The 21,221-nt window shown below is 38.3% G+C and overlaps 1 protein-coding gene across 3 annotated transcripts; it reads right to left on the bottom strand.

The window, feature by feature from the left end:
* Nucleotides 1–284: 284 nt before the first annotated feature.
* On the bottom strand, nt 285–17,439 carry LACTB (lactamase beta). 3 transcript variants are annotated; one of them, XR_012022736.1, is made up of 6 exons: nt 17,068–17,439; nt 16,560–16,626; nt 14,654–14,844; nt 14,010–14,361; nt 11,740–11,901; nt 285–1,068 (listed from the first exon to the last, which is right to left on the bottom strand). XR_012022736.1 is itself a non-coding variant. In XM_072808977.1 (6 exons), exons 1-6 carry the CDS (start codon nt 17,422–17,424, stop codon nt 537–539), a joined length of 1,665 nt encoding a protein of 554 aa, XP_072665078.1. In that variant the 5' UTR covers nt 17,425–17,439; the 3' UTR covers nt 285–536. The 3 variants fall into 3 exon arrangements, 1 of the variants encoding a protein (XP_072665078.1); XM_072808977.1 differs by having other exon boundaries at nt 11,740–11,905; XR_012022737.1 differs by lacking the exon at nt 285–1,068 and adding an exon at nt 10,339–10,437.
* Nucleotides 17,440–21,221: the final 3,782 nt, after the last annotated feature.

Raw genomic sequence — 21,221 nt, 5'->3', positions numbered from 1 at the left:
AGTGAGTAAGCCATTTTAGAAGTATTTTCTCCAGCCCCAGAGAAGCCTTTAGATGATTACAACATCTTGTCTGCAACCTCATTAGAGACTGGCATCAGATTCACTCAGCCAAGCCACTGAATTCCTGAGCCTCAAAAACCATGAGATAATTTTTTGTTCTTTTAAGCTGCAATAGACAACTAATATAAAATTTCTCATAAACTTGTTTTTGCTGTCATATCAAAATAACTATTTAAAGGTTCCTGTTGAATGAGATTTTCTTTATATGACACATTGAAAATGTATATTTTTATCAGAATATTTTATTTCAAGAATTAACACTTTTTTCAAAAAGTAAAAATAATATAGTTACTTCCCTGAGTATAAAGAACTAATCCTACAATAAAAGACAATTACAAAATTAAGCAATTAGAGGTACATAATTCTCTGCATTCAATTATACTCTATTACAAATCTATTTTTAAAAATCTCATGTGTTTGGGGACTTCAATGTTTCAAACAACAAGAACAGAACAGCTCATTTTGCACCTGTGATGTTAAGATATGTTGGATCTGTCTTTATCAAATTCCAGAGCAATTTTTAAAGCAGTGCTATTGAGGCCAACAGATTGCATGTTGCATATGATAGAAACCACTATTCCTCTTGGGGGAACCTTGTTATTTATAACTTCCACATCCAGTTCTTCAGGAAGGACCAGCAGAACGCTGCTAGCACCCACTGCACCTCCAGTATGTGAGGCATAATGCCGCTGCTTTCTACAAGAACCATATGTTTGCTTCTTTTCCACAACGCCCCATGCCATTGCATATTTACCCTCTTTATCCCAAGACATCTCTGTGTTAGGGACTGGTGTCCAGATCATAACCATTGTTTCTGGTTTGAGATATCCGGGTAAAAGATTTTCATGTGAGTTCTTAAAGAGCCCGACTTGGTAACCATACAGCATTGCATTCCCAAATTTCAGAAGGTCACCCACTGTAGACAGAAATCCACCACCAGCCCATTTATAGGAGTTATCCACGTATGGTGTGTTGACAAGACGTCTCTTTTTATTGTAAACATAAAATCTAAAATGAAATAAGAATGGTCAGTAAAAATTTAATAGTCTATGGACTTTACATATGAGAATGAATAGGAAAATATGTACATGAGACAGATTTTTTCAATGTAGTGATTATACATTCTGAGAAGCTATTAATATTCCATACGATTCAGATTCTAATAAAACACAGATAATTGAGTAATTAAAGCATAGAAAGTGTTTTTTTTCCTACTGGCATGGCTTGCCCATTTTGAGTGTATCAAACTTTTAATACCTGTAAAAATGAACTGGTATATTATTACACACAATATGTTTGCCTGGTGCATATACAGAAACACTTGTTTGGTAGATACTGGGCTAGTCCTTGGCTAGTCCTTGGGCTCAGTGAATCATGCGCCACATGTGAATTTTATGACTAAGCATACACACTGAGATGTTTAAGATTACTATTTGTAAGGAGACTGTATCTTCTGGTTGGAAATGCCGTAGGAATACTATGTGTCATGATATGACACGGGACTTTCTTGGTGTAGTGAGAGAAGCTGGAGTTTGCAAACCTGCTGGAATCCCAACTCACCCTTACTAGCTAGTAGAACAGGCTTCTTTTATTTGATTAACATTTACACAGTTCTTACTACATGCCAGGCATTTTCTAAGAACTATATCAATGTGAACAAATTTATTCTTGTAACTAGCTTCAGAGGTAGGTGCCACTATGATTCCTATCTTACAGATAGAAAACTGAGGCAGAGAGAGTAGAAATAACTTGTCCCAGATTATACAGCTTGTAAGTGGCGGGGCTGGATTCAAACCCAGGCTGTCTGTTGCCTCTATGCTTCAGCATCCTAATTTGTGTAGTGGTGACATAAATATCTACTTTGCAGAGTTAGGAATATGTGCATCAATCACTTTACATATTTCTGGTAGCTACCTAGTAAATGCTGTGATTTACTCATGCATTCACAATTATTGATGGAGCCCTTCCTATGTGTGAGGCACTGCTTGAATGTTGGAATGAAGCATTCAAGAGAAATGCTTGAAAGAGAAATTTCGAAAGAGACAAAGTGCCTGACCTAGTGAGGTTTTTAGTCTAATATCAGGTAAATGAAATTAAATCACAAAATAATTAAATGAAATGAAATGTGGCTCATGAGGATCTTTTCTTTCAAGATTCATAGTAAGATGTGCTCGTAGGCTTCCAGTGTACTGTCCCATCTGTAACAATCTTCTTCATCCCTCCTTGGCTGTTCATAAGCACTGTCACACTGAGTCTCACCATCACTTTCAATCACCAGATGGGTAAGGTCTCAACCTCTGAAGTTTCTTCCTAGGACTATGATTTCCAATCCTGCCAACTCTTCAACTGAACCTGCTCTCTGTCCTCACTGTGACCTCCATCTGTTGCCCTTGACTCTGCCCAATTTCCCAGATCTTTTAGTCCCTGATTTCACTCAACTTTCCCTTCTAGCCTGAACTACTTCAGCTGTGATCTCACTAGCATCTCTAGGTTCCTCGCTCTTCTGACCTGACACTACATTAGTCTGCCAATCCTGAATAAATCTAGGTACCCCTTCCTTTGGTTCCTTATCTGCCAAGAAAAGCTGCAGATAGTCACATCACAAAGCTGACTGGTATCAATTCATACTCTTGCTACGGGTCTGCACTGCTGTTACCAAATCTCATTCTTTTCCTGGTTATTCTCTGGTATATTCTTCACAGTAGTTATTCCCAATCTCTTCCTGTCCTCTACACCACCTCTGGCCAGCGGGTAGACAACTATATCCTTTGTTTTACAGAGAAGATTCTGGTGTGCTTCAGATGGCTTCAAACTCCCATCTTTTTTTTTTTTTTTTTCAAACTCCCATCTTTATCTTAAAATGTATTTACATTACCATGCATTCTTTTTTCCTTTCCTCCAGTCACTTAGGAAAATTTCCTATTGTTTCTCTAATTCTACTACCTGCATCTCTGCCTTTTTGCCTCTACATCTTTGTTATACCAGTTACACTTCCTAGATCATTTTATCTCCTTGAAGTCCATTTTCCAAGCAGAAGCCTGAGATTGTCTTACTTAGCCTTCTTAAATCTATTTGACAGCCATGTGCAGAAGAATGAAACTAGACCACTCTCTTGCACCAGACACAAAGATAAACTCAAAATGGTTGAAAGATCTAAATGTGAGACAAGAATCCATCAAAATCCTAGAGAAGAACACAGGCAACACCCTTTTTGAACTTGGCCACAGCAACTTCTTGCAAGATACATCCATGAAGGCAATAGAAACAAAAGCAAAAATGAATTATTGGGACTTCATCAAGATAAAAAGCTTCTGCACAGCCAAAGAAACTGCCAATAAAACTAAAAGACAACCTACAGAATGGGAGAAGATATTTGCAAATGACCTATCAGATAAAGGTCTAGTATCCAAGATCTATAAAGAACTTATTAAACTCAACAGCAAAGAAACAAACAATCCAATCATGAAATGGGCAAAAGACATGAACAGAAACTTCACAGAGGAAGACACAGACATGGCCAACAAGCACACGAGAAAATGTTCCGCATCACTGGCCATCAGGGAAATACAAATCAAAACCACAATGAGATACCACCTCACACCAGTGAGAATGGGGAAAATTAACAATACAGGAAACAACAAATGTTGAAGAGGATGTGGAGAAAGGGGAACCTTCTTGCACTGTTGGTGGGAATGTGAACTGGTGCAGCCACTCTGAAAAACTGTGTGGAGGTTCCTCAAAGAGTTAAAAATAGATCTGCCCTACGACCCTGCAATTGCATTACTGGTTATTTACCCCAAAGATACAGATACAGTGAAATGCCGGGACACCTGCACCCTGATGTTTATAGCAGCAATGTCCACAACAGCCAAACTGTGGAAGGAGCCTCGGTGTCCATCGAAAGATGAATGGATAAAGAAGATGTGGTCTATGTATACAATGGAATATTCCTCAGCCATCAGAAAGGACGAATACCCACCATTTGCTTCGACATGGATGGAACTGGAGGGTATGATGCTGAGTGAAGTAAGTCAATTGGTGAAGAACAAACATATGGTCTCATTCATTCGGGGAATATAAAAAATAGTGAAAGGGAATAAAGGGAAAGGAGAGAAAATGAGTGAAAATATCAGTGAGGGTGACAAAACATGAGAGGCTCCTAACTCTGGGAAATGAACAAGGGGTGGTGGAAGGAGTGGTGGGTGGGGGGATGGGGTGACTGGGTGACGGGCACTGAGGGAGGCACTTGATGGGATGAGCACTGGGTGTTATGCTATATGTTGGCAAATTGAACTCCAATAAAAAATCTACTTGAAACCTTCCAATGGTTACTGTAATGAGGACAAAACCCAAATTTCTTACGATGGCCTACAACACAATGGTCCTCAACAGAGGCAGTATCAACTCCTTAAGGGAAATTTTTGGAGGGATTTTTTTAGCTGTCACAATTACTAAAGGGCTCTTACTGACATTTAGTGGACAAGGTCCTAAATGTCCTAGGATGTGTGGAAAGTCCCACATAGTAGTGTATCCTTTTTTTTTTTTATCATGTAAGACCTTCAACTCTCCTACCAGATAATCATGTAAGTAAAATAGCTGTTTATAATGAGCTGAGACCAGAACCCTCTCCATTTTATATATAAACACAAAGGACTTTTTGAACATTTTATGCTGTAACAACATTTTCTTGAAAGTAATCAGTGTGAAAATTGACGAAAGACTGTACTTTATTTTGCTCACAACTTTAGCCAGAGGAGGACACCAAAGGCATGAGCAGAAGAAGCACCAATACAATATACCCATGTGGGTCTGCACTTGTTGTTGTTACATTTATGATGTTTTTATGTCTTAAGTTGCATCTGACTTTATGTCTTCTAATGTTGTGAATAAACTTGAACATACTGAAATATCTGTAATTTTTACAAATTCCTTTTATTTTTATTTAAGAGTAGTGAGTGTAAGTTATATGATCTATAACTTTTGTTTCAGGAAATTAAAGGAGGTATAGAATATTTATTAAACTAAGGGGCAGGGGGTCTAACAGCATTGAGACTCACTGTCCAATGTGATTCAGCCCCTACTTACTTCTCTGATCTTGTCACATCTTGCCTTGCTTCTTTTCATCTCAGGCTTATTTCTGTATTTGCAACAAGGCAATTTAGCTTTCCTTATCAGTCATGTCCAAAAGCACTGTATTTTAAATAGATTCCCTACATTCTCTCCTTGTTACTCTAAATCCCATTGCTTTATTTTCTTCATATCACTATCTAAAATTCTTAATCTACATGTTTGTCTGTCTCTTCCCATAGAATATAAGTTTCTTAAGGGCAGGAACCTTACCTATCTTAGAGCTCCTTAATGATTCCCCTACCCAGAACAGTGCTTGCCATTCACTAAGTGCTCATTAATGTATTTAGGGGTGCCTGAGTGGCTCAGTTGGTTAAGAGTCTGACTTTGGCTCACATCATGACTTCAGGGTCCTGGGATCGAGCCCCGCGGTGGGCTCCACACTCAGCAGGGAGTCTGCTTCTCCCTCTCCTTCTGTCCCTTCCTGGGCTCATGATGTTTCTTTCTCAAATGAATAAATAAAATCTTTTAAAAAAATTTTTAAAAGTTCAATACGTGAAAGCATCATTTATTGGCCAAATATTTAATGGAGACACTTTGCATGGCACTGGAGAGACTAGTTAAATCATACACTGTGGCTGCTTTCAAGGCACAAATAGTCTTGTCAGACAGTTCTAAATTGCAAAGCACTACATGAAACACCCGGGGATTTTGTTAAAATGCAGATTCTGCTTCAGTAGGTCTGGGAAGGGAGCACAATATTTTGCAGTTCTAACAAGCTCTCAGGTGGTGTCAATACTGCTGGACCCTGGACCACATTTTAATGAACAGGTTGTAGAGTGACTATCAAGATGGATGAGAGGAATCCTGAGCACTATTGAGAACAAGCCTTGTTGAAACGGCTGGTTAGGGATGCCTGGGTGGCTGAGCAACTGCCTTCAGCTCAGGTCATGATCCAGGGATCAAGTTCTGCACTGGGCTCCCCACAGGGAGCCTGCTTCTCCCTCTGCTTATGTCTCTGCTTTTCTCTCTGTGTCTCTCATGAATAAGTAAATAAAATCTTAAAAAAAAAGAGAGAGAGAGAGAGAGAGAAAGAAGGAAGGAAGGAAGGAAGGAAGGAAGGAAGGAAGGAAGGAAGGAAGGAAGGAAAGAAAGAAAGAAAGAAAGAAAGAAAGAAAGAAAGAAAGAAAGAAAGAAAGAAAGAAAGAAAGAAAGAAAGAAAGAAAGAAAGAAAGAAAGAAACGGCTGATTACAGAGGCCAAGCTGGGGAGCAAAGTGGTTCTGTTTGGCTGAAACAGAGGGCTTGAGGGGATAAGTGGCAGAAGGCGATGCTGGAGGAGTAGACAGGGGACAGGTCACAAAGGACTTTCTCCTTATCTTAGCTAGCAAAATGCTCTATATTTTCTGTATCCTAAAGAAAAAAAAATTTTTTTAAATCTGTTATAGCTTCCAGCTGTCAATCCTTTCTCTCTCCTCATTTACTGCCAAACTACACAGAACACCCCACCTCTTCTGTTTCCATGCACTCACCTCCTCTAGTCATTCAATTCCTTAAAATCTGGCTTCTGGTCATCCATCACTAAACAGCTCCCTCGTGGGTTTTCAAGGCTCTCCTAATTCCCTACTTTGTTTGTATCCTATTTGCCTCCTGTAGCATTGTTTAACCAGCACTTCTTTGATACTCAACCTTGGGCCAGTCTGCTGCTTGAGTTCTCTCTTCTAGATCTCAATCCTATGATTCCCTATATCATTCCAATCACTGCAGCCCCACTTTCCCAGATCTTCTCTTCTACACAGAAAACTACAGGCCTGCATTAGTACCACAATCCCTGTTCCAAATTACAATCAGATTTTCTACCAGTCTTAATAATTCTCAAATCTGGTTTTGGAGGAGGGCAGGAAGGTTGTTAATCAGAATCATCTATGGGCCTCCTCTCTCTCAAAACTGTATCCTTCCCTCAAAATTCATAATTTTGAAGGGACTGTGGGCACATATTATTGAAAAATTACTTTATTCCTTCAAGAATCATATATGTCTCCCCAAAATCCAAGTCATAATACCTGGTGAAGCAAGGGTGACCAAAGGTATGTGCTTCAAAGATTTAAAAAAAAAAAAAAAAAAAAGCCCACAGAGAATCTTAATATATTCTCTTGAGAACCAATGAGATGATATGTGTGTGGTCTTCTCATTTCTCAAAATAAATTTGTCTTTTTTTTTTTTTTTTTTTTTTTTTTAAGTAGGCTCCCTGCCCAGCAAGGAGCCCAACACAGGGCTTGAACTCATGACCCCAAGAACAAGTCCTGAACTGACAGTGAGTTGGATGCCCAACTGACTAAACCACCTAGGTGCCCCTCAAAGTGAACATGCCTAAAACTAATCTCTTCCAAGTGTTCTTCTCATATTTCTCCTCTTCATTAAAACCTTGGTTGACTCTCTTGCCCTCAATTCTCACATGCATCAAGATGCTAAATACTATTACACAACCTCTGCTTTGTGACTTACCTTTTTCTCTTCCTTCATTCCTATGGCCTTTCCCACATTTTAGGTCCTCATTACTTTCTGCCTGAACTCACTCTCTCTCTCTCTCTCTTTTTTTCTTTTGGGAGGAGATCAGGGGATGGGCAGAGGGAGAGAGAATCTTAAGGAGGCTATATGCCCAGTGAGGAGCCCTATGATGGGTTCAATCTCACAACCCTGAGATCATGACCTTAACAGAAATCAAGAGTCAGAAGCTTAATTGACTGAGCCATCCAGGTGCCGCATTCTGATTACAATTCTAATTCTAGCCAATCAAATCTAAAAGAAACCCCATAATAAAATATATATTTCTTACAGTGAACTTCAAGTTTGTAAACTAGCAGAGAACTACCAGCATATTTTGGCTGATAATCAGCTTTGTGTAACTTTCTTTTAACAGTACAGCATTCCAAACTGCTTATATCAAGACTGGAAATTAGGACTCCTCAGTCATTCCTCCTTTAAAATATAAAAATGTGGAGAATTCTAGACTTCAATCTAGAACTCTTAACTTTAAATAAATTCTAAGCTTTATTCTCTTGACTCCTTTTCACAGAGGACAAGTTAATGGCTTTTTATGAAAATAATTTTGTTCATCTAAAAGAGAAGTTTATTATTTCAAATTCTTTTTTTTAAGATTTTATTTATTTATTCATGACAGAGAGAGAGAGAGAGAGAGAGAGAGATTGAGAGAGGCAGAGACACAGGCAGAGGGAGAAATAGGCTCCATGCAGGGAACCCAATGTGGGACTTGATCCTGGGTCTCCAGGATCTCACCCCAGGCTGAAGGTGGTGCTAAACTGCTGAGCCACCGGGGCTGCGCTCCTATTTCAAATTCTGAAGGAATTTCTGCTCTAAAAAGAATGCAATATAGACACGAGTTCTTGAGTAAGTTACTGAGACATCTCTGTAACTGAATAACTGATGGAATGATGCCACATGACAAAGAGCCTCTTCTTGTTTAAAAATGTTTAGATTCTGCACAAGAGCACTATATAACTACAGAAATCTACATCTACAAACCTAGAAATTCAAAATACTTTTATTTTTACAATGCTTCTTAAATGCCTTTAGAAATAATTATGTACTGGCTTGTGTTTATTGTTTTGTTTTGTTTTGTTTTTTTGTGATAGTCATACAGAGAGAGAGAGAGGCCGAGACATAGGCAGAGGGAGAAGCGGGCTCCATGCACCGGGAGCCCGACGTGGGAATAATCAATAAGATACTTAAGATCAAGTATTAAGATCAAGTATCTTAAGATACTTAATTTTAGAAAATACTTTAGCAAATAAAGATAATAAATAAGAATCAAAGAGATAATGATAGAAAGTAAAAACCATATCCATACTGTCAAAATAAGGCAAACACTTCAGAAAATATCCATTATATTTGCTTTTGGTCCTATCCAATTATAAAAGAGATTTTTGTTGCAAGTATTGTGCCAAACACAGGACATATGAAGAGTGTAAAAATAATCTAATGCATTGACTAGGAGGTTGCCCTATCAACAAAATGAGTGTCTTTCAGTCCACTCCCCAATGGGTATTTACTTAAAAGATTAGTTTATTTGCCCATATAGAATATACTTGTTACAAATACATCTGTGTATAATAAGTCAATGTTCCTAGCCTTCCATTTAAGAAAATCCCAGTTTTACTCAGAACAATCTACCCAGCTAAAAACTAATTTCTCTGCATCTCTCACAGCTAAGTGTGGCCTGTTGCTAAAATTTTGGCTGAAGAAATCTTAGTAGTATTTTGAGGCAGGATTCTAGGGAAATAAATACCTTAAAAAGATGACAGACACTGGGACGCATTATTTTAAACACACACACATACACACGAGCAAAAAGATGGCAAGTATTTACTCTAGGGTTACCAATAACTCTAAAAAGCCTAGGTTAAGGTAATATAAATATATTTAATATATGATTATGGTCAAAGATTCAGTAGACTAAATAACAAAGCTGCAAACTTTTGCTGGAAATTTTATCTCCTGCAAACATATGAACATAAATGAATAGAAACATATGCACTTATTAAGTTTTACCTTAAGTTTTTTCTTTTTAAATACATATCTTTGAAAAAAAAATTAAAAAAAATAAATACATATCTTTGAAGTTTCCTTTTACACCCTGAACTCCCTTAAAAACTGGTGTATTTAAGCTCTTTTAAAATAGCTATTACCAAAAAAAGAACCAGAGTTGAGCTTTAGAGGCCCCAGGAGATACTGCATCAAGTAAAATAAGAATGAAGCAAACGGACAAACCATTTTCAAAGGTAACAATATTTCCTCCTTTTTTTAGTGCCCCTTTTCAGCAGCCCATTTAATATAACTAAAATGAATTCACTACCTCTTTAGCACCATTGGGTACTTTCAAATCTAACAAACTCAGAGCTTATAAGAACCTTTAATAGAAGAAATGGAAACCCACAGCCTTTTTTTTCCTTAAAAGAATGGAAGATAAAATGAAATTAACTCATCATCATATGCCATATTTTGATTTTTGTGCAAGCTATAAATTACTCATTAAGAAAACAGCAAACTGCCTTGTAGTCTGTACATTCATAGAATCTTAATTTTCAGTATAGAAAAGCAGTTCATTGATTATACCTAATGTTCTTCTCTACTTTATATATAAGTGTAGGCATTCATTATCAAATGCCTAGATCTGAAATAAAATAAAGTCATGCATCTATGCCACATTTATTAGTGAATCTTTTAGATTCAATCGGCAACCTCTGGTATTTGTCAATTTTTCTTATGCTTTCCAGTAGAATGTAGTGTTGGACCTAAAAATAATAAACATTAATTGAAGTGGTTAAGAACTACAAGCCATTTTAAAATTAAAATTCATTGCTTGCTGCTAACCTAATTTCTTTTAGGTTCAAAAAACCTCTTTCAGGCTGATTTGCAATGCACACTTAATCCTTTTAAATAAACTGGTAATTTAAAAATGGTAATTTAACTAAATATAACAAAAAACTGAACAAAACTAATACAACACTAAGAAGATAAAGCTAAAATAGCCCCACTATTTCATCTATTTCAAGCACCATTAAGCTATTTGCAAAGCATGTACTAAGAAAAACATGCAAAGTAAAAGTAACAGTTGATTTGTTAAATGTTATCTTTCTAACAAACCAAATAATAACGAGTAAAATGGAAAAGGAAATGTAGCCATAGGACTCATAATAGTGTTTAGTCTCAAAATTCTCTCCCAATGCCCCTTTTACAAATCACTAGTAAAAATTATGATAAAATTTTAGTTTGATATATTTCAATGAAATGACTCAAACTTTTACAAGGGGAAAACATAGGTACCACCTCAACAAAATAATTAATCACCATCACCAATAATGGAACAAACCAACTTCATGTGACTTCTGAGATAAGACACCTAAATGCAATGTGTGTTTGCATCTACAGGACTAGATCCTGTACCAGAACAAAACTTGTTTTCCTTTTTCTTTGGCTATAAAGGACATTATTGGAAGAACTGGAAAAATTTGAGTAAGTCTGTAGATTTGATATAAGTTTGGTGCTGAGATTAGTTTCCTGAATGTCCTTATTTTTAGAAAATATACATTTAATTATTTATGGGTAAATCTGCAACTGATTTCCAAACAGTTTAGAAAAAAAAATAACAGAGCAAATGTGGTAAAACGATAATATTTGAGGAATCTGGGTGAAGGACATATGGAAATTCTTTGTACTTGGCCTTATAACTTATCTTCAAATATTAAATCACTTTAAAATAAAAAAAAGCAGTTAAAAATAATAAAAGATAAAGTATTAGCTACAACATAAAAAAAGGGATGATGGAAGAGCAAACTATAGATGCCCTTGACAGGTGCAATTTTGGTTTAATTATGCATAGATTTAAATTATTACTGTGTTTTGTCCAGGATCCTGGAGTACTTTGCTAATACTGTCAATTTCCTTTACTTTATAGATGGAAAAACAGACATATATAGAGCTCTCAAAATATGGCAAGTGTGATTTTGGAATGGAGACAAGTAAAGTTTGACTTTTAATTAACAACACAGTGTTAGAATGGGATATAGCTAGACACACCAGAAAGTATCATTTACCTTGCTCTATTGTAAATCACTGGCTCATTTTCTTCCTGCACAGTTGTCAGCATATCCAAGTCATGGAATATTTTCTGCATATAGTCCAAATATTTATATCCTGAAGCTCTTTCTACTATGGCTGCCAATAGGGTATAGCCAAAAGTTGAATACAAAAACTGACTACCTTGAGACATCATTGCAAGGTGAGGGTGGGGGGAGGAGAAAAGAAAACGCTTCATTATTATTTCAAAGCATGTAAAATATTTCCCACTGAAAATTGACATACCTTTAAAACCAGAGTATTTTACTTCAGCATTTAGAAACAGATCATGGATGACATATTAATAAATTTAGTCAACTTTGCAATGGCCCTGCTTATTCCATGATTTAATGATCAGAATATGAATCTACTCCTTTCCATGATAATGAAATAAGCAAATAAATCCTACCTCAAAACTAAAATAAAATCCTTCAAACTGGTACCAAAAAAGGAAGGGAAAGAAAAGCAAATTTGATTTCTTGAGTTAATGGTCTTATTCTTAATATATCTAATACTCATTGTTTAAGTCATAAATTAGTTGTCCACATTCCTATTTTACTAAAGTATATGTAGGTATAAATACTCTATTTCAAATATATATATATATATGTATATATATATATATATAAAAATACAAACATATATTCAAATATAGATATTATGTCAAATACACACTTTTTTATCATTTGGGATTCCAGAAATACAGAGTGTATGATATGTACTAACAACTGGAACTTTACTTTTTAAGACAAAATCCACAAATGTATTTCTTTGCCCTTATTAATTACACTTATATCTATTCATGGTAAAAAACAAATTTTAAAATGAAAATGTAATACAATTACATAAACCTATAGCAAATTGAAAGATATTAAGTGGTTTTGGTAGTCATCCTGCCAAAAAATACATTTAAAACATATTTTTATTCTATTTTTTAAAAGATTTTATTTATTTATTCATGAGAGACACACAGAGAGAGAGAGGCAGAGACATAGGCAGAGGGAGAAGCAGGCTCCATGCAGGGAGCCCAATGTGGGACTTAATCCTGGGACTCCAGGATCACGCCCTGAGCCGAAGGCAGATGCTTAACCACTGAGCCACCCAGGCATCCCTAAAACGTATTTTTATAGATCAGCTTTTTGGGAAATAAAATTAAATAGTTGAAAACCAATTTCTTTAAGAAATGAAGGCACACCAATGTCCACAATAGCCAAACTGTGGAAGGAGCCTCGGTGTCCATCGAAAGATGAATGGACAAAGAAGATATGGTTTATGTATACAATGGAATATTACTCAGCCATTAGAAATGACAAATACCCACCATTTGCTTCGAGTGGATGGAACTGGAGGGTATGATGCTGAGTGAAATAAGTCAATCGGAGAAGGACAGACATTATATGGTCTCATTCATTTGGGGAATATAAATAATAGTGAAAGGGAATAGAAGGGAAGGGAGAAGAAATGGGTAGGAAATATCAGAAAGGGACACAGAACATGAAGACTCCTAACTCTGGGAAACGAACTAGGGGTGGTGGAAGGGGAGGAGGGCGGGGGGTGGGGCTGAATGGGTGACGGGCACTGAGGGGGACACTTGACGGGATGAGCACTGGGTGTTATTCTGTATGTTGGCAAATTGAACACCAATAAAAAATAAATTTATTATAAAAAAAAAGAAGTGAAGGCACAAAATAGGTTGAGCAATTTAAATACTAAATTAAACACTAAGTAGATACTGACATATTAGCAATATTTTATCATGCTTTCTTTGGTCCAGACTGTATTTGAAGAACAATTATTACTACAACATTTCTCCATAATTTTCAACGAATATCTTTATCCTGAAAATCCACGAAATGAATGATGAGGCTAAATATGAACAACTGGCTACCTGGATGCTAGGCTTTCTTAAGAACTAAAGACAAGGGGTGCCTGGGTGGCTCAGTGGGTGAGCATCTGCCTTTGGCTCAGGTCGAGATCTGGGGCCCTGGGATAGAGTCCTGCATCAGGCTCCCCATAGGGAGCCTACTTCTCCCTCTATGTCTCTGCTTCTCTCTCTGTGTCTCTCTTAAATAAATAAAATCTTAAAAAAAAATAACTACAGACAAGAAGGTGCATATTAGACTGACAATGAAACCCACAACACAAGCATCAACCACATCCAATGCACTCTGGATGGATCATTTCAGATTTTCTGAAAATTAATACTTCAGTAATGATGATTTTGTTAAGAGAAGGAATTAACACTCACCAGGTTTAAAGAACAAAGGATCATTTTTAAATAATCTTAGTGATTCAATTGAATTCTCAAACTTTTCTTTCAAATATAATTCGCCTTGTTCAAAATCATTCTTTTTCTTTCCAGGTTTTAAGTTCCGGCCTTTGGCATCACTATCTTGCTCTATCTTAGCTTTGGCAAAGTCACTCTTTTCATTACTTTTGCCTCCTTTTTCTCTGAACTCTTTTTCTTGGTCAGATTCCACTGTCCCTTTCATCATTTTCAAGGCTTTGTAAGCTTTCTCTTCTTTCACTTTTTTCATGTCCTTTTCATAATGACGAATTCCACTTAAATGGGAAATCAATAATCTTGTTGTGACAGAAACCTAATTGTGAAAACATGGAAATTCAATTACAATATTAAACTGTATAATAAGAAGTTGGTAGCCTGGGAATAATGCCTCAGGAATACTTTCCATTAAACTGCTGCTGGAAAAACATGTCATGTACACACCTTCAGCTTTAAGTTTCAGAGAAATACCCCATCAGTTATCACCTGGATAATAAAAAAAACCCCTTTAATCCATTAACAATAATTAAAAACAAATTGAAGAATCTTCTGAAACCTTTTAAACCATTTAACATGCTGTCAGTAAAATGAACTGTGAGTTTCATTACCTTTTCACCTTCATATTCTTTTTCTGGGAATTCAGGAACATAATGTTGTACTGGAACATCAAGATCCAGCTTCCCGGCTTCCCACAGTTTGGCAAGAGCAACCATGGTGAGGCTTTTGCTGATACTGGCAATTCTCATAACCGTCTCTGGCTTGCATAGTACACGGTTCTCAACATCTGCATAACCTAAACCTTTAGAAAAAAGAGAAGCAAAAAGTCACTAATAACAGGCTTCATGGTCAAAGGAGTCTTCAAAAACTGAAATAACACTACCTTAGAATGTCCCATCTATTTATCTAAAAGAAAAGATATGCTGCTTTTATAAGTTAATTAAGAGTGGATGAGAGTCTTAGTAACAGGGGCAACAGTAAGCCTCACAACTTAATCTTATAACGAAACCGAAATTGCACTCTGTACAACAGCAATTTTCTATGCATACTAATTTTTCTGACTTTATCTAGACAGATTAGTTAGTCCACATTTTACATAAGTTATTCTATGTTCTTTAAGGGAAACATCACTGTTCTTCAGATTATGTTTATTTTTGATTCTTGAGTTTCCACTGGACTCCTTAAAATAACCACCCAATAAAAGCTAATGTGAAAAGGTATCCTGCAAACCCACTCTAGGTAACAGTTTAACTCAGCTGCAAACCAGAAAAAGAAAAGCACTACTAATTTAAAGTATTGTTGAGAGAATTTTTTTAAAAGTCTGGTTTCATCTTCTGGAGTTTCTGAAAGGATGAAAATCTAAGTGACAAGATCTTAGATCTAAAAAGAACGAAAGGCATACAGTGATTGTTTTTAAACTATAAATATAGATTATGCTGAAAAATATTTGCATTAAAAACAAAGCCCTCACCCATAAAGCTGACATTTATATAGTTTTTGATTAGAGTATTTTTCATAAATTGGGCTATACTTGGGGGAAGAATTATTTTTCTTAAATTCAAAACCTTATTGCTCCTATCATTTTCTCTTAAAAGTACTAATTCTTTTAAGTGATGTCTGAATGTTTTCCCAAAAGTAGAGTTCCTAAAAATCTAGGATGACCAGTTGGACCAATTTGTGTGCAATGGGTAAGTAAATCAAATTATAAAATATGCTTTGATGAAATTATCATAAAGTAATTAGAACTCTTTCCCAAAGCTTCTAGCTTTTTGTTTGGGGGGGAAAAAAAAGGCTGACACCTCTGCCCACTAAAATAAATAAATAAATAAATAAATAAATAAATAAATAAATAAATAAACAAACAAACAAACAAACAAACAAAGTAGATTGTAAACTCATTAAGGTCAAGGAATCATGAATACCGCTAGTTCTTGGTAGTGTATTTTACAGACTAAGGGACTCAATCACTTATTAATTAAAATAGAAAACAAACTTCTGACGTTTTATCTAGTAGTAAGAATTATCTACAAACATGCAGTTAACAGACTGTTCTATACACAACTTTAAGAAGAATAAATTCAGTCCTTAGAAAAAAGTCACCTATAAAACTCCAAGGGTCACATTTAAATCTTGCTGTTTACAGGAGCGTCTGGCAGCTCAGTGGTTGAGCGTCCGCCTTCTGCTCAGGGCTTGATCCCGGGGGTCGGGGGTCGGGGATCGAGTCCCGCAGGGGGCTTCCTGCAGGGAGCCTGCTTCTCCCCTCTGCTTTATGTCTCTGTCTCTCTCTCTGTGTGTCTCTCATGAATAAATAAAATAAATCTAAAGAAAAAAAAAAACCACTTGCGATTTACAGAGAGTCTGATTCTTTATTCCCTTAGACAGATTTTTCTCTACAATAGGTATGGCTTCACGAAAAGCCATGAACGTTTCATGAGATTCACTCCCAGCAGTAAAAACCTCATAATTTCATTCATCAACTGGTACAAAACAGCCAGTAAGTGTATTTTCTGAGCCTACCTTCTGACCAGACTTCTTTTCCATCTACAGAGACTCCAACCACTATGCCTGGGGCGCCCACCTCATCCTAAGAGCCAAGGGGAAAGGACACAGTTGGAAATCAGGACCACAGGCTTCGCACAGCAGACCGCGCGGAGCTCTGGGGCCTTCCCGAGGCCCCGCCCCCTCCGCCCGGGCCCCGCCCCTCCACCCGGGCCCCGCCCCCTCCGCCCGGGCCCCGCCCCCCTCGGCTCCGCCAGGCCCGGCCCCAGCGGTGAGGGGCGTGCCTGGTCTGCACTGAGCGAGGAGTGGAGGTTCCCGAGGCGGGCGGTGTGACCTCCGCCCCGACTTGGGCAACCCGCAGGAGCTTTTGGCCGTGGCCGGGCGGTCGGGGAACGGGAAGTCCTGCTCCGGGCATCCCACCGCCTGGGATGGGGTCCGCCTGGGTCCGGGGCAGGACCACCGCGGGGAGGGGGTCGCGGGCGGTGGGGCGCCGGGGTCCCAGCCGCCCACGCCCCCGTCTCCGCACCTTGATCCGGTGCAGCAGGTCGCGGCTGCTGTCGATGGCTCTGGCGAAGCGCCGGGAGAGGGGCGGCGTCGGGGTCTGTGCAGCCCCCGGAGCGACGGGCTGCTCCGGCGGCGGCTCGGCCTGGGGCGACGCCTCGGGGTCGGGGGCCGCCGGGGGCTGCGCGGGGGCCGCGCCCCTCAACCCACCCGCCAGCTTCACCCCGAGCGCCAGCCCCAGCCCCAGCCCGAGGCCCCCGGCCCAGCCCGGGCCGAGCGGCGGCAGCCCGGCGCGCTGGTGGGCCCCGCGCCGCCCGCGGCCCCAGGCCCAGCCCCCGAGGGTCGCGGCCCGGGCCGTGACAGCTGACAGCAGCCGGTACATGGCGTCCGCCGCGAGCCGGCAGCCTCGGAGCTCGCGCAGGTCCGGCCCGCGGCGGGGGCGCGGGGGGGGCGGGGCGCGGGGCGCGGGGGGCGGGGCCGCGCAGCCCTGAGCAGTCGACGCCGGATGCCGGAGCGTCGATCGCATCGAGCCCTTGGGCCTTCCCTCCCTCCGGGCGCTGGGTCGTTCACCTTCCCGCACGCTGCTCTCCTCCCTGCCCTCTGCCTGTCCTCCGATCCAGGCTCACCTCCTCCGAGAAGCCTTCCCAGCTGCCATCCCAGTGGCCGCACCTTTTTGACCCTCCTTTATAACACTGAACACTTGGTTTCCTCCAGCTTCCCTGATTCCTTACCAGGCTGCGCCCTCTTCTTTGGAGAGCCCTGACTTTTCATACTTTTGTATCCTCAGCTCCTGGAACAGAGCTGGCACCCAGCAGCCGCGAGCAGGCATCTCTTGTCCTAGAACTCTCTTTTTCTCTCTTGCCATCTCTTTCAGCTCCTTCCATTGCTCTAAGGCCCTTTTAAAATCTCTAACGTCTGTTAAAAATTTTTATTAAAAAAATAAAAATAAAATAAAATCTCTAACTTCTGGAGGTCCATTGCCCCACCACATCAGACATTAGGTTATATGCGGACTTACATTAAAAACAGTATTTCTTGTTGCTGTAGACGTTTAGAAATTTTTTTGCACTTGAAAATTTTTAACCCAAAAGTAATATAATTTATAATTAGCTATGATTTCTGACTTCTGTAGATTATCAGAGGTTCTTGTGAAATAAGAAGCCTAACGTCAAATTGCTACAAAATGTAAAGGGTGTACAATCCCAACAGAACAATTAATGGCAATGTTAATTTTGAAGACACTTAAATGTTTATCCATTCCAATCTTACAATTATTTATTTATATATACATGTATATTGTAAAAAATACATGTAATTTATATATATATAAATTATATATATAATTATAAAATAAATAAATAAATATATTATATATATAAATTACATATATTGTAATTTATATATATAGTATATATACATATATAATTTTTATGTATATTGTAGAAACTTTTCACATATATATGTATATGTGAATATTTTTGACAATATACATATATAATATACATAATACATACATAATATACATAATTTTTATGTATATTGTAAAAACTTCACATATGTATGTATGTATATGTGAATATTTTTGACAATATACATATATAATATAAAATTATATGTATATATACTATATATATAAATTACAATATACAAAATATTTTTTACAATATACATGTATACATATACATAAATATGTGAATATTTTTTAAAGCTTCTAGTCCTTAAGTACAGGAGTAATATACCCAATGCATATAATGACTCTGTGTTTCCTTGCAGGTGGGATATATACATAGAGAGTTCACATATTTGAATCGACAAGCTATTGTCAGGAGAAGAAGCTTTAAACAACTTGAGTTAATAATTGTTTAATTATTTAAAAGTCAATAATGGTAACAATACCTAGTCGGGAGATACTGGGGCTAAATAATTATAAGGTGTTGGGGCTGCTAACAAAGCTACCAACTGCAAGACATCAGGGTATCCTAACACTCAGCAGTTTGGCACTGAAATAGAGGTTTCTGGAGCGCCACCTGCAGTTACAGTGGACAGGTGCATTCTTTCAAGATGGTATTGTTCCCATCCTAGGAGCCCCATTACTCCAAGCACATGATGGCAAGAGAAAAATGTAAAAGACATAGCTAGTGGTGATTACAATGAGTGCTCACTTTATCACTCTTTTTTAAAATTTTTTTTGATTTTTTAAGATTTTATTTATTTATTCATGAGAGACACAGAGAGAGAGGCAGAGACACAGGCAGAGGGAGAAGCAGGCCCCATGCAGAGAGCCTGACGTGGGACTCAATCCTGGGTCTCCAGGATCAGGCCCTGGGCCAACGAAGGCGGCGCTAAACCGCTGAGCCACCCGGGCTGCCCCTCATTTTATCATTCTTTTAAAAATTATATACTCTTATGTACCTCTCCTTGGATCAAAAATGGAACAGAAGCACAGAGCCACGCAGAGAGCAAAAGCCAAGTTTCTGGTGGACTTCCACCAGAAGCAGGTAAAGAGATTACATATGGCTTCTGTGAAGGTAACAGAGAATAAATGTTCTTCAAGTACCTAGGAAGCCCAGTACCCAGGAGGAAACCAAACCAAGCAGCTAGCAGGTGTATTGACTGGCTCTTTACCACCCCATGGGGCAGGAGCCCAGAACTCCACTGTTTTAGCTTGCTCTGGCCTGGGAGCCACAGAAACCAGATAGAAGAAAAGTAAACAAGTACACAGGGAGGGGAGTGGGGGGAAAGAAAGAAAGAAAAAGGAAGAAGAAAATTTATTTTCCACTAAAATAAACCTGCAAACCAAATTCCCAAAAACATTTGAAGGAAAATATTTCTAAGAAATTCTGGCAACAAAATCAATAATCAAAAGGTGAAATCACCTCAAACAAATGAAAGCCATAGAACAGTCTATAGGGAGGATCCCTGGGTGGCTCAGTGGTTTAGTGCCTGCCTTTAGCCCACTGGAGTCCCAGGATCAAGTCCCACATCAAGCCTGCTTTTCCCAATGCCTGTATCTCTCTCTGTCTCTCATGAATAAATAAATAAAATCTTAAAAAAAAAAAGAACAGTCTATAGGAAGAGAGAAAAAAGTCTATTCCCTGACTGAAAAACAACAGGCCTTCCCCAAATACAATGTGTTAACAGGAAACAAAATACGTTTTTTTTTTTCAAAGAATCCTCAGAGAAATAAATGCTTGTATTCACAAAATAAACCAGGAATTATGAAAAAAGTAGTAATAAATGAAATAACATAAAGATGTTGTTTATCACAAATTGTGGAAATAAAAAATCATGAGAGATGTAAAGAGTATCTTTTCTGAAATTGCAAGTATAAAATTGGTGGATTATCTCTATCTGAGGTCAGCTTTCATTTTCCCTTAATACTTTTGCAGGCTAACCTTCTCCAGCTGCTCTAATCATTCTTCATATCTCATATCTTTATATCTTAAGGTTTCCAGACCCCAGATTGGCTCTAAGAATCAGACAGACACAGTGCTTGAGGGTCCACCAGTAAACTGAGCCCATCACCTCCTGTCCTCTGGACAGTTAGCATTTTGACCAGTTGAATCACAACATTGGTCCATAATAAATACATGGTCAGCAAACAAGTCTTTTTTTTTTTTTTTTACATAATATAGTCAAACCCAGCTTCTCTTCCATATTATGTATTTGTAAGATTGATTAAACTTTCTTTTATCTGTTTTGGATTAGTATTTCCACTGGTGTTATTATTATTATTTGAGAGAAAGAGAGGGTAATATTTTAGAGCAAGAGTATGGGTGCACAGGGGAGGAGCAGAGAGAGAGGGAGAGAGAGAATCCCTAAGCAGGCTCCATGCACCCAACACAGAGCCTGACATGGGGCTCAATCTCACGACCCTGAGATCATGACCCAAGTAGATCTCAAAAGAGTTGGACACTTAACTGACTGAGCCACCCAGGTGCCCCTCCATTTTAACCTAAATTCTGTCATAGTCTATATTATAAACCTTTTGACTCTCATATCATCTGCAAACAACATAGGCAAGCCTTCTATCTTGTTCAAATATTGAATATGACTGGACCTCATGTAGAACCTATAGTACACCAATGGAAACTTTTCTCCAGGGGATCAGAGATCCAGTAGCCAATACTCTTTTTTTTTTTTTAGATTTTATTTATTTATTCATGAAGGACACACACA

The sequence above is a fragment of the Canis lupus genome, chromosome 32 (genome assembly GCF_048164855.1).
Source record: "Canis lupus baileyi chromosome 32, mCanLup2.hap1, whole genome shotgun sequence".
Classification (NCBI taxonomy): Eukaryota; Metazoa; Chordata; class Mammalia; order Carnivora; family Canidae; genus Canis; species Canis lupus.
This window is presented reverse-complemented; position numbering and strand designations above follow the sequence as displayed.

Bases quoted from the DNA above. Each gene is read 5' to 3' on its own strand.
- LACTB (XM_072808977.1), bottom strand. From the start codon at position 17,424: ATGTACCGGCTGCTGTCAGCTGTCACGGCCCGGGCCGCGACCCTCGGG. The intron at 16,627-17,067 runs GTGCGGAGACGG...CTTGGCTCTTAG, and splicing joins ACCTGCTGCACCGGATCAAG to GATGAGGTGGGCGCCCCAGG. The intron at 11,906-14,009 runs GTGAGTGTTAAT...TGATGTCTCAAG, and splicing joins TCCTTTGTTCTTTAAACCTG to GTAGTCAGTTTTTGTATTCA.